Genomic DNA, 17,247 nt, shown 5'->3' on the forward strand with positions numbered 1-17,247 from the left:
ATAGATTGATTTTCCTTTAAATGTCTGGAAGAGCTCAAAAATACAAATGTCAAATGATATTTTCATTACCTTTTTTTTGTTGATCTAAATGTTACTGATTGTGTTAAATGGGCATATGATATCATCTCATATCGATCGCAGGCACCTGAATCTAATCGTATCGTATTGTATCGTGAGAGACTTTGTGATATCGGCAAATATCGTATCGTTGTCCAAAGAATCGATATCGTATCGTATCATGATGAAACTGGTGATTCCCACCCCTACATGTTACACATGGTTTGTGTCTTGATATCCGACATGTTACACATGGTTTGTGTCTTGATACCTGACATGTTACACATGGTTTGTGTCTTGATATCCGACATGTTACACATGGTTTGTGTCTTGATATCTCACATGTTACACATGGTTTGTGTCTTGATATCTGACATGTTACACATGGTTTGTGTCTTGATATCTGACATGTTACACATGGTTTGTGTCTTGATACCTGACATGTTACACATGGTTTGTGTCTTGATATCTCACATGTTACACATGGTTTGTGTCTTGATATCTCACATGTTACACATGGTTTGTGTCTTGATATCTGACATGTTACACATGGTTTGTGTCTTGATATCTGACATGTTACACATGGTTTGTGTCTTGATATCTGACATGTTACACATGGTTTGTGTCTTGATATCCGACATGTTACACATGGTTTGTGTCTTGATACCTGACATGTTACACATGGTTTGTGTCTTGATATCTGACATGTTACACATGGTTTGTGTCTTGATATCTGACATGTTACACATGGTTTGTGTCTTGATATCTCACATGTTACACATGGTTTGTGTCTTGATATCTGACATGTTACACATGGTTTGTGTCTTGATATCTGACATGTTACACATGGTTTGTGTCTTGATATCTCACATGTTACACATGGTTTGTGTCTTGATATCTGACATGTTACACATGGTTTGTGTCTTGATATCCGACATGTTACACATGGTTTGTGTCTTGATATCTGACATGTTACACATGGTTTGTGTCTTGATATCTCACATGTTACACATGGTTTGTGTCTTGATATCCGACATGTTACACATGGTTTGTGTCTTGATATCTGACATGTTACACATGGTTTGTGTCTGGATACCAGACATGTTACACATGGTTTGTGTCTTGATATCCGACATGTTACACATGGTTTGTGTCTTGATATCTGACATGTTACACATGGTTTGTGTCTTGATATCCGACATGTTACACATGGTTTGTGTCTTGATACCTGACATGTTACACATGGTTTGTGTCTTGATATCTGACATGTTACACATGGTTTGTGTCTTGATATCTGACATGTTACACATGGTTTGTGTCTTGATATCTCACATGTTACACATGGTTTGTGTCTTGATATCTGACATGTTACACATGGTTTGTGTCTTGATATCCGACATGTTACACATGGTTTGTGTCTTGATATCTGACATGTTACACATGGTTTGTGTCTTGATATCCGACATGTTACACATGGTTTGTGTCTTGATATCTGACATGTTACACATGGTTTGTGTCTTGATATCTCACATGTTACACATGGTTTGTGTCTTGATATCTGACATGTTACACATGGTTTGTGTCTTGATATCTGACATGTTACACATGGTTTGTGTCTTGATATCTGACATGTTCACATGGTTTGTGTCTTGATATCTGACATGTTACACATGGTTTGTGTCTTGATATCTGACATGTTACACATGGTTTGTGTCTTGATATCTCACATGTTACACATGGTTTGTGTCTTGATATCTGACATGTTCACATGGTTTGTGTCTTGATACCCGACATGTTACACATGGTTTGTGTCTTGATATCTGACATGTTACACATGGTTTGTGTCTTGATATCTCACATGTTACACATGGTTTGTGTCTTGATATCTGACATGTTACACATGGTTTGTGTCTTGATATCTGACATGTTACACATGGTTTGTGTCTTGATATCTCACATGTTACACATGGTTTGTGTCTTGATATCCGACATGTTACACATGGTTTGTGTCTTGATATCTGACATGTTACACATGGTTTGTGTCTGGATACCAGACATGTTACACATGGTTTGTGTCTTGATATCCGACATGTTACACATGGTTTGTGTCTTGATATCTGACATGTTACACATGGTTTGTGTCTTGATACCTGACATGTTACACATGGTTTGTGTCTTGATATCCGACATGTTACACATGGTTTGTGTCTTGATATCTGACATGTTACACATGGTTTGTGTCTTGATATCTGACATGTTCACATGGTTTGTGTCTTGATATCTGACATGTTCACATGGTTTGTGTCTTGATATCTGACATGTTACACATGGTTTTGGCCTTGAGTGAGTGAGTGAGTGAGTGAGTGAGTGAGTGAGTGAGTGAGTGAGTGAGTGAGTGAGTGAGTGAGTGAGTGAGTGAGTGAGTGAGTGGGTGAGTTTAAATACCTACTTTTGCTTCTCTCTCAGTTTCAGAGGCATGACTTCAGCAGGAGTCCATGCGTCCTGAATAAACAATAAAGATAGTGGAGTCAGATCTCAAATAACTCTTTATTTTAGCGACGGCATTATTATAAAGTAATCTATAGGGGTGTAACAATACACACATTCGATGCAAATATTTTTTTGGTCACGATTTATTAAAATGTATTTACAGAGCTATAGATTATACTGTGTGTACACAATATATATATTAAAAAGCTTGGTTTGGCTCAGAAAAATAAACATTTTATTTTAAAGTCAACAATGAAAACAATGTAAACAATGAAAATTTGCCTTAAACATTATGATACTACCAGTTAAACTGAGGTCTTAAACATTATGCTACTAGCAGTAGCCGTACCATACCACCAGTTAAACTGAGGTCTTAAACATTATGCTACTAGCAGTAGCCGTACCATACCACCAGTTAAACTGAGGTCTTAAACATTATGCTACTAGCAGTAGTCGTACCATAGCACCAGTTAAACTGAGGTCTTAAACATTATGCTACTAGCAGTAGTCGTACCATACTACCAGTTAAACTGAGGTCTTAAACATTATGCTACTAGCAGTAGTCGTACCATACCACCAGTTAAACTGAGGTCTTAAACATTATGCTACTAGCAGTAGTCGTACCATACCACCAGTTAAACTGAAGTCTTAAACATTATGCTACTAGCAGTAGTCGTACCATACCACCAGTTAAACTGAGGTCTTAAAGCCCAACTTGCAGGTTAAACCCTACTCTGCAATTATGGGTAGTTTACATCATTGGTATCTAATTTAATTATTATTATTTTTTCCATTTGACGCCGGAAATTTCACTCAGAAATGGTTAAAAAGGTCCACGCACGAATAACATGCACGAGCAAATCTAAAAGCGTATCAGACGCTAGCACGGCCGTGACGTCACTTCAGGAAACGTATGCCTTATGCCCGTCCGAGTCATAGTACTACTGGATATATCATGGCGCTGGCTAACGTTAGCATTATGTCTACTGTCGTGAACCATTTTAGATCGGGGCATGTAGAGGAGTTTGGGGAACGAGTAAAATCATGTGCAGGTCCTCTTCTCAGACCTGTGTGGCAAAGCACTGCACACGCATCATGCAAGCTACACGTCGCTGCATGTTGATCAATGGTGGCCCACTCGGTGCATCACAGTGGGCTACTATTGTGCTAACAACGTGCCGCGGCGTCCGGCTTGTCGGCCGGCATGAGTGCCCGATTTGGGGTGGTTCTCTCCTCTTTGTGTGCCTTTGTCCTCGCGGGTGTCCTGCCGGGGAGCTTGTGGACGCGACAACAGCGGCGGCCGTAGGGTGTTTGAGCCTGTAGCGTTAGTTAGCTCATAGCTATCGTGTACCACTAGCGTTACGGGCTCGAGCACCCTACGGCTGCCGCCGTTGTCGCGTCCATGGGCTCCCCGGCAGGGTACCCGTGGGGACGGGGGTGTACAGAGAGGAGAGAACCATTTTGGGTCGGGCGTTCATGCCGGCCAGCGAGCCGGACGTCGGGATATGTTGTTAGCACAATAGCTACCAAGCTAAGCTATGTTAGCTTCTAACGGTGTATACACAATATGTACAACGACACAATGATTTACATTATTACAAATATGGTAACGTGGTTGTGGCTTTTACAAATAGTGGTTAGCTTTAGAGATGGATGGCTATGATCACGGAGCAATAGTGTTGTTAGGTGAAACAGATACATTTTCATTCGGCTAGTAGTAGCAAGGCTCTCTGCCTGCAGTGCCTGCCACTAGCTGTGTGTGACTCTCAGAGCCCCCTGGTGCCCTGCACCTGTTGTGACGACATCATTTCGATTACATGCGCACGTTATGAACCATTGATTAAAATATCCATGTGCGTGGTGATTGTGTTGGGCAGACAAAATGTTTGATAAAAACGCTAAAACTGGGTCAATTTCAATAAAAAAAATGTCCTTCTTCATGAAAGTCACCGTTGGCCTAGTCCACATTGTTTATTGAACAAAAATACAACATGCAAGTTGGCCTTTAAACATTATGCTATTAGCAGTAGCCGTACCATACCACCAGTTAAACTGAGGTCTTAAACTTCATGCTACTAGCAGTAGTCGTACCATACCACCAGTTAAACTGGGGTCTTAAACATTATGCTACTAGCAGTAGTCGTACCATACCACCAGTTAAACTGAGGTCTTAAACATCATGCTACTAGCAGTAGTCGTACCATACTACCAGTTAAACTGAGGTCTTAAACATTATGCTACTAGCAGTAGTCGTACCATACTACCAGTTAAACTGAGGTGTTAAACATTATGCTACTAGTAGTAGTCGTACCATACCACCAGTTAAACTGAGAAAGAAAAGAGAGACAGAGAGGGAATAGAACAAGAAAAGAAGAATCGTTGATACATTATTTTTTATTTCAATACATGTTACGACCCTGGCTCAAAGGCACGCAACCTATGTGCAAAACCGACACCAAAACCTGTGTGTTAACTCAAAGTGCTACTATATCAAGGAATTACTAGTGTAAACTAAAGGATAAGGACTGGAAGAACGTGACCATCTATCTGTTAACCCACACTCTTCTAAACACAGACCCTGCATGTGTGTTACCAGGGCTGGTTTTAAAGCTCCCAGCAGGTAACCAATCAGCACTAATTAGCTAATTGGCAGCCCTCACCTACATGCCCTGTGACACAGGAGTGATCAGGCCTGCATGCACACATTGCACAGTGACCCAGGAGTGAACAGGCTCCTGGTACATAACACCTCCCCCACCAAACTGGTTGCCCCAGAGGCAACCACCACACAACAACCCATAAACAAAAACAAAAAAAACAACTGTGACCCATTAGTTGTCAGGGCCACTACCACAACAGCGATAGCGGGTCGGCCCCTGTCGAACACGACCACCAACCGTGTTGTATGCTCCCTTTCAACAGGCCCCTCCACCGATACCGACCTGTCAAAAATAGACTGCAAACCAATATCAATCTGAGAACTAATCTCACTGCGCTCAACAGAACAGAACACAGCAAAACAAAAACCATAGATCACTGATACCACCACCGTGCCCATATCCATCCCACCTGGCACTGGCAGTTCAGGATACTGCAAACCATGAACATCCAGAGTAGGATGTACCGCCTCAGGTACAGCCCCACCGTCCCTGGAACATGGCAGTACGACAGTCACAAAAACGTCTGGAACACCATCTAAAATGGCGTCACCCAAAATAACATTGTCCTGATCAAAATCAAAATGGCTGCCACTCAACAGACGAGGTCGCGAAGGCGGCTCCTGCTCCACAGGACACGGGTAACTAGGTTGACCAGCACACCTAGTGCATGGCAGAGAATCAGTGTGGACATGTGGATCAATGTCAGAATCATCAACTGACATACTGGGACCATCCCTGCCCACAAGTGAAACATTAGGGACAATAGAGCTACTGTGGGAAGGCTGGCAGCCTAAGTCAGGCTTAGTAGCCTCTCCAACTAGAACGGTGTCACATGAAACAACAGCACCTCTCATAGCATCCTTCCCACACTCATCCTCCAATTCGTTCGTGGCCTCAGCCACCGTACAGGCTGGGAAGACCTTGAGACACTGCGCTGCCATATCATCTCCTGCCACATGCTTCTCCGGCACGCATGTCAACTCTGGTTTCACCACCGGGCCTAACACAAAGCCACAATCAAGAGAATCATTATGCAGAGGTACATCCAGTGTGCTTTCCAAAATTCTCAACAGGTACACATTTTAATTCAACAAAGAATGTGTCACTAAGTGTAATGTCCCAAGTCGAAGTATCAACAACATCACTTTTGTCCTTTGATATTTCCCGTGCCACAGCACACACAGGGAACACTCTTGGATGTTTCTGTGCCAGCTCATTAGGGACCTCAGAAACCACAGGAATGGGAGTTACAACCGGAGTAGCCAACACTTTGTCACCAGCCAAATCATTCCCTAGAATGAAGGACACCCCCTTTATGGGAATGTGAGAACATACCCCCACAACAACATTGCCTGATACTAAGGGAGAATTGAGCGTGACCTCATGCAAAGGTGCATCCACAAATCCACCCCCAAAGCCCCGAACAACGACACCGGAATGCAAAGAAGAGTTTTCTGAAAACGGCAAAACCCCCTCCAGAATGAGGGACTGAAAAGTACCGGTATCTCTCCAAATTGTTATAGCCTGTTTGGACTCTAGTGCATTAGTCAGGGACAATCCACAATCCAGGGACAACAAATCCATCCATCATAAACCTTGAGGAACCCTCGAGCTCTTTGTCCACACGTTTGATACTTCCCCCATCACCATCTAACGTTGGCATAGGCGTTCTGCATATGGTTTCTACCAGAGCCACGGTTCTGACATTTTTCTGCTCAAGCACCGGGCACCCAGCAACGATATGACCAGGTTCTTTACAGTAGAAACAGATAATCCCTTCTGGGAATGCACCAGCAGAACCACCCCGCCTAGGAGGTGAAGTTAACTGACCAGCAGACACAGGTTTTGGGAAATGGCCCCCCTGAACAGGACTCCTATCCCCGGACTCAACACGGTAGTCCTCCAAAAACACGGACTTGTGTGTCAACACAAACTCATCAGCGAAGACAGCGGCGTCGCCTATCTTCGATACCTTACGCTCATTTAGATGTGTGGAAACGGTATCAGGAACACATCTTTTAAATTCCTCTAGGAGAATCAACTGCCTAAGCTGCTCTCTTGACTCCGCCTTCTGAGAAGTGCACCACCTGTCAAACAGGTTCTCCTTCTCCCTTCCAAATTCAACATAAGACTGTCCCTCCGACCTGCGATAACCTCTAAAACGCTGACGATAGGCCTCAGGGACCAACTCATAAGCCCTCAATATGGAAGCTTTAACAAGCTCATAATCAGCGCTTTGTTCAAGGGACAGAGCAGTATAGGCTTCTTGTGCCCTACCAACTAAAACACATTGCAGCAGCAGTGTCCAGGCGGTATCAGGCCACTTCAATGTGGTTGCCACCCATTCAAAAAAGGGGAAAATATCTTTCCACGTCTTTCTCAAAAAATGGAGGCACCATCCTAATATTCCTGCCTACATCAAAACCGGAACGTGACTCTGGATGCAGAGCACCCGCCTGCAAGGCAGCATGCTTATATTCAAGCTCCTTCTGCGCACGCTCGTGCTCCAGCAACATTTGTTTCTCCTTAAACTCACGCTCCTTAAGCTCACGATCACGCTCATGCTCACGCTCCTCTTTCCTCTTTCTCTCCTTAAGCTCACGCTCCTCTCTCCTCTCCTCACGCTCTCGCTCTAGCTGCCTTTCCTTAAACTCCAACTCCCTAATCCTCCACTCACCCTCTGCACCAGGTAATAGCGGAGACGCGTCAGACGAAGGAGGCTCCTCCACCCTCTCCTCAAGCACCTGCTCTCTAATGAGTAACACCCTTAAAGCACTCAAGGCAATCGGCTTCAAACGTTTCTCACCCGCAGTAAGCTCTACCCTGTAGTGTACAGCAAGTTCCAGAAATTGTTCCTTGGAAAACTTCTCCAACATGTCATGAGACGGGCGATCAACAAAGTCCTTGATGGAAGCCATCGTTACTGTACCAGTCACCACAAGCTACTCACTTTACTTTACAGTCACGAAGAACCACTAACGAACCACGAAGAACCACTAAAGAACCACTGAAAAACCACTAAAGAACCACCAAAGAACCACTGAAGCAGGGTTTCCGTTAGAATTTTTTTTTGCAGGTCTGAGTGTCCAGTAGATTTCAATCTACCGGACAAATGGGATAAATTCCGGTCAGAGTTTATTGAGCTTAAAAACAATTGATAGGCCTATATAAAGAATGACATCATCAAGGCATTTATAATATTTTAACTTAAAACTAGACTACTTTTGCGTATATACAGTCATTAATATATTCCAAATAAAATAAGTCCCTCGAGACTGCGTGCTGCTGCCGACTTGAGGTGTCGGTGGGCAGTCTGCCCGACCTTAATAAACAGCAGTCTGTTATAATCACATTTTTATGAGCTAACGAATTCCGTTATATTGGACATTTGTATTAATTATATCAAGCGAAGAACTGAGAAATTTGGCAGAGAGACGGCAACATTATCGTGGGTTTGCGCCGTGATGTATATCTCCACCTCCCAACGACTTGGTGCTGCTGCTCATAATGTCCGGTGAAAATAATTCCCTCTAAGCACAATTTGATTATTTGAATTGTATTAAAATAGGCTAAAATTAAATAGCCTATGCGATGAACGAAACAATCATTACATTTGTCGTTGCTTCACCAAGCAGCCGGTCAATGACATCCTGTGTCAGCGAGCTGGCAGCTGATATATTTACGTGAAGCATGGAGCAGGAGCAGACAGAGCAGAGCAGCGGTGTCAGCAGCGCCCCCACCCAACAGCTGAATTGCCAATGGCTGAATTGGAGTACTGCACCCTGCCAAGCCATGCTTCACGTAAATATATCAGCTGCCAGCTCGCTGACACAGGATGTCATTGACCGGATGCTTGAATGGACTTCACCAGATTTTGCCAGTCAAATACCGGTAATTACCGGCTAACGGAAACGCTGCACTGAAGACCCCCCCAACGAACCACTGAAGAACCACGAAGAACCACTGAAGAACCATGAAGAACCACTGAAGAACCACTGAAGAACCACTGAAGAATGCTAATGCCAATAATAACAACCAGAAGGGAACGCGGTGGAAATGTGAGCTCTACGGAGCGCACCTTTCTAGGTTGCAAAAATAAATAAATAAAATAAAAATAAAACACAACCACCCTGAAATAAATAGACGTGTCATACACGCAGGGTGTTATTAGGTGCTACCAGGTATGCTCACCAAACACTCAAACAAACAAAATAAATTCAACAAACAAATCCAAACAGGTGCGCCTTCTAACCTGATATGACTACATATGCTTCTACATCTAAACTGCAGTCAAAACCGGCCCACCACATGTCTACCCTAAGAAACACTAAATCAAGCCCTACCACACTACCTGTGTTTTCTGGCCCCCCTAATCTACCTACCCTTAAACTAATGCCCTGTAGACCTAACCATCTTCAACCACACCTGCTACCAGTCAAAGATCATACTTGACCATCCACCCGTCCAGTACATGATACGGTACCAGACAAGTAGATGGTGCTAATCCCTTCCCTGACTGCCCCAGGAGTATGTGGTGCACAGGAAGCTAACCAACAACCAGAAAATAATGTCCCTATCTACATGTGGTGCCCACTAAACTATATATTTTAACAGCATAAGTAGTCACATCAAATTACAAACAAATAAGGCATACTCACCTGTTTGATGAAACGGCTCAAGCCCCCACGTTACACAATATGTAACGAACACCACCCAAACCATAATACCATGACACCCTGTGTACCACCAAAAAAAAAAAAACACCAAACAAATTTCTAGGGGTAAATATCCCGGACGAGCGCCCAACTGTTACGACCCTGGCTCAAAGGCACGCAACCTATGTGCAAAACCGACACCAAAACCTGTGTGTTAACTCAAAGTGCTACTATATCAAGGAATTACTAGTGTAAACTAAAGGATAAGGACTGGAAGAACATGACTATCTATCTGTTAACCCACACTCTTCTAAACACAGACCCTGCATGTGTGTTACCAGGGCTGGTTTTAAAGCTCCCAGCAGGTAACCAATCAGCACTAATTAGCTAATTGGCAGCCCTCACCTGCATGCCCCGTGACACAGGAGTGATCAGGCCTGCATGCACAGTGACCCAGGAGTGATCAGGCTCCTGGTACATAACAATACACTATACTGAATGTACTTTTTTCCCTCCTCAATTCTGTATTGAGATCATTACACCCCTAGTAATATTAATATACTATGTAAAAAAAGTAATATGTAACAAATGGTAGATTTACTTACTGGATCTACAAAGGTGAGTCCAAACACTTCATAACCATAGTAGAGTAGCTCCTTCTCCAGTAAGGACCTTTGAATGTGCTGTTTCACCACCTGAGAGCAGAGCACATACACAGTCAAAGGGTGAGTGTGGGTGTGGGTGTGTGCGTGTGTGTGCGTGGGTGTGGGGCTATGTCCATTGCGTTTAGTGGCCAGGCAGTGTGGCAGAGATTATGTTTTCTGTACCCACTTGATGTCATCAAAAGCATGTGGAACCTCTGCTAATATCATCCAATGTGTATATGATTTCAAATGCATGTGCATGTATGTGTGTGTGTGTGCATGTGTGTATGTGAGCTTGTATGCAAGTATGTGTGTGTATGTGTGTGTGTGTGTGTGTGTGTGAGTCCTAGAGCACTCATGTAGATGTTTCTCCATGTGCTAACACCATGCTGCCACTATTGTTCTGTTGTCCGCCAGTTGTTGTTCAGTTCAGTTGTTGCTCTGTATGTATGTCCTGCCTTTTTAATAATGTTCCTTTGTGTTTTATTTTTATTTATTTGATTTTATCCCCCATCCCCTTTCCCCTAGGGGGCTTTTTACCCCCAAATAGGCCGTTATTGAAAATAAGAACTTGTTCTTAATTAACCTGCCTATTCAAATAAAGGTTTGATGATGATGATGATGATGCTGATGATGTGTGTGTGTATGGTGCAGGGCTCACCTGTCTGGCAGAGATGTTGTCAGCCTTGTCCTCTCCATGGACCATAGAGTAGTAAGCCAGGTTCTGCTTCATCACCGCGTCCTCAGGGTGGAACAGCAGGAAGGTCTTGGTGCACTCTATGGCCTCCGCATACTTCTCACCTGGAGCCAGGAGGACAAGAGTTAGAGACCAGGAAGATAGAGGAGGAGGTAAATCATGGTCAGGTAGAATACTTTTTTTTCCTTCTTTTTTTTAAGGACTCCCTATAATCCAGGCATCTCACCCCACCCCTACCTCAACCCTAACCGTGACCTCATCGGACCTCACCTCCCAACAGTCAAGTCAAGTCAAGTCAAGTCAAGAGTTTTATTTGTCACGGCATACAAGCATACAGTGAAATGCGGGAGGTCATGCCCGCAGCGATTGTGCAATAATACAAGAAGAAAAAAAAGGAATAAGAATAAGACATTTGTGCAATAATACAAGTAATAAGAATAAGACATAACAGGTATAATGTACATAAAGTTTACAAAAGCATGGTAAAAGACATGCTAAGGTCCTGCGATAGTGCAATACAGTGTTAGCTACGGATGAGGCACTGGGTCTTATGTACACTACTATACAATGCTATACTATACAATCTATAGTTATACTATGTGTCCTTATGCTAACTTGCTATATCCATCTATTTACTATACAAGAACCACTCCCGTTCTTTTTTATTTTTTAAAGTGACCTTTTCATTGTGTAAAGTGACCGTTGAGTGTGTGCAGCATGTGTGTGTGTGTGTTCATGCTAAAATGACTGTTAGTGTGTGAGCGTATACAGTGTGTGTGTTGTGTGTGTTTGCTCATGTGTGCTTGTGTGTGGAGAGTTCAGTGTTCAAGACTCTGATGGCCTGAACAGGCTGTTGTTGGGGTGGTGAGGGTCTTTCATTATTCTGCAGGCTCTGGATTTCAAGTTCAAGTTTCTTTATTAGTTGTCATACAGAAGTACAGAATACTTTTATAAAAAATGCTTCTTTCTGTTACGCTCCAGAGACTGTGCTAGGCAAAAAAGATAAGTATAAAATAAGTATAGCAAGTATAAAATAGAAGTCAAGTACGTAGACAAAAATTATTTGCACCTCTTGTTATATAAGACCTGCAGGGGTGGTAGTGCAATACCCGTAGTACGCTCAGCTGAGCACACCACTCTCTGTAGGGCCTTCTTGTCCTGTGCCTTGCTGTTTCCAAACCAGATTCCATACCAGTAACAGATTACAAGATAAGATAAGATATTCCTTTATTGATCCCCTTGGGGAAATTCAGGTGTCATAGCAGCATGGGGGAGGGGAGGCACAGGTGCAGAAGGAGAGCCAGGTCCTCCGCCACTTGACCCTGATCAACTGTTCACCTTTGCCCCCATCTTGACCGCTCAGGTTCACAAAGCCTTAATGAGCCTAGATGTAAAGAAATCTTCAGGCCCAGACAAGATAGAGCCGTTCTTCTTCAAAGTTGCTGCAGGTCTGATTGCAGAACCCATAACCTCTATTTTGAATCTCAGCGTTTGTGCTGGTGAATTACCTAGCTCATGGAAGTCGGCCATGGTTCTCCCCTTGTTAAAGGGCGGAGACCGCTCTGACCTAAATAATTATCGCCCTATTTCCAGACTGTCTGTAATGGCCAAAGTCTTTGAATCTCTTGTAAACGAACAACTGAAAAAGTTTCTAACTGGACATAATATTCTTAACGAGTCTCAGTCAGGCTTCAGATCAGGCCATAGTACTACTTCAGCCACTATGCTAGTCTCAAATGACATAATTGAAGCACTAGACAAGAAAAAAACACTGTGCAGCATTGTTTGTTGATCTGTCTAAAGCTTTTGATTCTGTGGATCATGCATTGCTACTGCAAAGGCTTGGCTGCATAGGTCTTGGTAAAATGGCTTTGAGCTGGTTTAAAAACTATCTATCTGAAAGAACTCAGTGAGTTTCAGTAGAAGATTATACCTCAGCTGCTCTTACTGTAAACAAAGGTGTTCCACAAGGTTCTATTTTGGCCCCCGTCTTATTATCCATCTTTATAAATGAACTAGGAAATGGGATAAACCCAGCACGTTTTCATTAATACGCCGATGATACAGTTGTTTGCGTCCTCTTCAACTCAGGCCATAGAGCTTCTACAGGATGCTTTTAATACACTGCAACACTCCTTGCTAAGGCTAAGACTGGTCCTTAATGCAAAAAATACCAAGTACATGACCTTCTCTCGCTCTCGAGCTAATACAGCTGTCCCTACGATTCTGACACTGGAAGGGACATGCCTTGACAAAGTAACATCCTACAAAGTTTGCCGCACATCTACAATGTCCAAGAGAACCACTGCTGTATCGGAATTAAAATCAGTCCATTGCGCCATTTAGTTTCCACACGTCCAGACATTAATTGCGATGGTATACTTAATTCTAATACGGCACCTAGTCCGTTCCATAATCCATTCCACAGTATCGCAATTCAATTAGTCTGCCGCTGTCTAGTTCTTCCACACGTCGAGAGTGACTGACAACATTAATTGCAATGGTTCTCCAAATATTACGGCGTCCAATACGTCCATAATCCACAGCATCACCATTAATCAATTTGTCAGTCTACGTTATACTACTCAACAGCGTTCGCACGGAAGCGTAACAAGTAGCAATGTCCCGAGTCACGTTTCATTCATAAATACAGCAGAGTCCAAACAATTCCACTTCACGGTAGGCCGTTACAGCTCCTTCAAATCCTTTATCCAGAACTTCATTGGGTAATCCACAGAGGTTTCCAATCTTCTTACCTCTCTTTCATTCGTGAGGAAAGTTGTCCTATACTTTACTCACGTCCTTTTTTCGTGAGGAGTTTTCCAGCTTTGTACTCACTCAGCACACATCCTTCTTCCATTAGGTAATTTTCTACTTTGTAGTGGCCGCTTGTCGCTCCCCAGTGAATAGACAAGCGTCCACGATGCACCCGCTATTACTTATCCTATTCAGTCCCAAAGTTGTGATGTTGAATGAATTGAATGTCCAAAGGTAAATGATAGTGAATGAAGGGTTTAAACAGAACAGTTGTCAATTGCTCAGATCCAACAGTGAAACAGCAGTGAAACAGGTAGAAAATTGTATCCTAATCACAGGTGCACCAAGAATGCAGTGATCACCTTGGCTATTTATAGGAGTGGGCTGTAATGGGTGGTGAGCCCTCTAGTGTCCAAACATAAATAAGACCGTCTAAAACAGTGCCTAGTTCCAATATATAATATAATATATAGATAATAATAATACTAAATAATAATAATAATAATAATAATAATAATAATAATAATAATAATAATAATAATAATAATAATAATAATAATAATAATAATCTATAACAAGAACACTCATTGGCCTTTACAATCTGGGCATATGGATTGATGACAAGATGGCCTTTGATGTTCATATTGGGAACCTACTGAGAAAACTTAGACCTAAACTGGGCTTTTTCTTCCGTCTAAAGAAATGTTTCCCGTCTGAAGCCAGGAAGAGAATTGTGCAGAGTTCCTTTCTGTCTGTATTAGACTATGGCGATGTGATCTATATGCATGCTCCTTCCTCCCTGCTTAAAAAGCTGGATTCTGCGTACCATACTGCCATACGTTTTGTAACGGGTGCAGGCTCTCGCACCCACCACTGCACTCTGTATCAGTCCTTAGGATGGTCCTCTCTGTACCAAAGAAGACAATCACACATGTTGATTTTTATCCTTAAGTCATTGCTAGGTAAGCTGCCCTTATATATCTCCAGACTTCTGTCCTTTTATACTTGCTTTTTTAATACCAGACGAGCAGCAAATGGGATGCTTTTAAATGTTCCTTTGATGCAGTCAGAGCTTGGTAAAGCTGCATTCTCCCACTATGCTCCCTTTTTATGGAATACGCTGAAAGTAAAACGTTGTCTAGAGGCACTTCCTACTGTAAATGCTTTTAAAGGTATGCTACGATTAGCTCTTCACGAAACATGTAACTGTTTTACCTGATGCTATTGTTGATGTGATTATGCTCCTTGCCACTGCACAAATGGCCTTCTGTGTTTATATTTGAATTATATGTTTTTTTGTTTAATGCCCTGTTTTATGTTGAAACTTGTTGTGTGCCGTGTTGGTCAGGACTTCCTGGAAGAAGAGATCTTGTGAGATCTTGTCAATGGGACATTCCTGGATAAATAAAGGATAAATAAAAATTTTAAATTAAAGTATTGGTGGGGTAATAGTAGAAATAGTAAATATAGGCAATAGAATTAACTCTTTATATAAAAATATGAGAAAAATAAACAGTGTAATAAACAAAAAGGTGCAGATGAGGGTCTTTCATCGGTTGTTTTAAATGCCAAACGTTTTTTTGGTTGACATTGCCTTTGGCATATATTAAATCCTCGTAAAACTAAATTAAATGTTTTACTTGGTAGTTTTATCAGGCTTAGACATGCTGCTCACATCTTCTGGCCCCGGTTTCCCACCTCCTAGCAATCTTTGGTGCTGCAAAGCCTTGCCCCTGTTCGACTTTGACTGGTTTCAAGGTATACACAGGAGACGTGTGTATTCCGGTTAATATATGCATATACAGGTGCATCTCAATAGATTTTAATATTGAGGAAATATATTGGTTGCCTCCATGCCACACCACATGACCAAGTATTGAGTGCATATACTTTTCAGTAGGGATGCACCGACATTTCGGTGGCCGAAAACGGCCTTTCGGCCGAAAGAGTTTTTTCACCGAAAATATGTCACCGAAACAGAAACAACCTGTAACCTAACGCGTGTTGTTGTGATGCTGTCGGGAGTCGCGCTGTTTCTATGTAAACTCTGCGCGCAACGTGTCCAATAAATGCGTCTTTAACATGCTTTCATATCCTTATTTACTATATGCCCATCGCGGTTAATCACTGAGTGATCTAATATGCATATTATTCAGAGCGAGAGGGGGGGGGATTGTGTTTCTCACATTGTCTGTCTGTCGCGCGTCTACTGTGCCGAGTCAAGTGAGCACATTCAGCTGGGGACTAGAAAGGTGCGCTCAGTAGAGCACAGATGTCCGCTGCGCAGCCAGAGAAAAGATGGAATTAATGTACTGTATGCATTCAGAAGTGCTGAATAAATGTTTTATGGACCCATACTAGTGATTATTTATTATTTAAGTTAAGTTTTGCCATAATCATATATTTTTCCATAATCATAATGTTCCACAACATTGGTAAAAAAAAATCTATTCTATGAATCATTTCCGGCCTTTCGGCTTTCGGCCAACTGTTTTCTATTTTCGGTATCGGTTTCGGCCAAGAATTTCCCATTCGGTGCATCCCTACTTTTCAGTAGGCCGACATTTCTGTCATATATATTAGGGCTGTCAGTTTATCGCGTTAATTAGATTAATTAATTACACAGCAAATTATCACGTTATGAAAATTAACTCAAAATGAATAAAAAATATATATATTTTTTATGAATTTATTTATTATTAATTTTTTTATCTCATTCATTCCATAATAACGTAGAATAAACATTTACAAACTTTTTTTTTTAAATGGTCCATTTGCATGTTCTTGGTATCTGATTCTAGGGACATCTATGGATCTCAGGGAATGTATTCCCAGTGTCAGAAATACTGTGTCTGTTACTAGGCGTGAGTAAATTGTAATGAACCAAATGAGAATATAATTTTTTTTTTTTTACTGTGAATACCACCATGTTAAAATTGACCAGACCTGAAAAATCTAAGCGAATGAATAAAGGGAAGATGATTAAACTGAAGGTTTTGTAGATACAGTACTGAATTCTGCCATCCGGACACATGCAATTTGAAATATGATTATAGAATATAAAATATCAGGCCTAAAGTGGTTATGCGATTAAAATGCAATAAAAATGCGATTAAAATGTGATTAATTAGATTAATTAATTACAAATCGTGTAATTAATTAGATACATTTTTTTAATCGCCTGACAGCACTAATATATATATCTTTTTTTATTGGTCTTTTTCTCAGATACTGAATTTGGGGTTTTCATTAGCTGTAAGCCATAATCATCAACATTTAAAGAAAGA

The 17,247-nt window shown here is 41.8% G+C and overlaps 1 protein-coding gene across 2 annotated transcripts in view; it reads right to left on the reverse strand.

Moving 5' to 3' along the window:
- Positions 1–17,247, reverse strand: part of p3h1 (prolyl 3-hydroxylase 1) — a 51,052-nt gene that overhangs the window by 20,793 nt on the left and 13,012 nt on the right. For both annotated transcript variants that reach the window (XM_084317179.1, XM_084317178.1), the window contains exons 5-7: positions 11,168–11,307; positions 10,468–10,557; positions 2,507–2,559 (exon numbers count right to left, since the gene is read on the reverse strand). In XM_084317179.1, coding sequence (XP_084173305.1) covers positions 2,507–2,559; positions 10,468–10,557; positions 11,168–11,307 — 283 coding nt within the window. The remainder of the gene's footprint in view (positions 1–2,506; positions 2,560–10,467; positions 10,558–11,167; positions 11,308–17,247) is intronic.

This window comes from Notolepis coatsorum, assembly GCF_963971535.1.
Source record: "Notolepis coatsorum genome assembly, chromosome: 6".
NCBI classification, from domain to species: domain Eukaryota; kingdom Metazoa; phylum Chordata; class Actinopteri; order Aulopiformes; family Paralepididae; genus Notolepis; species Notolepis coatsorum.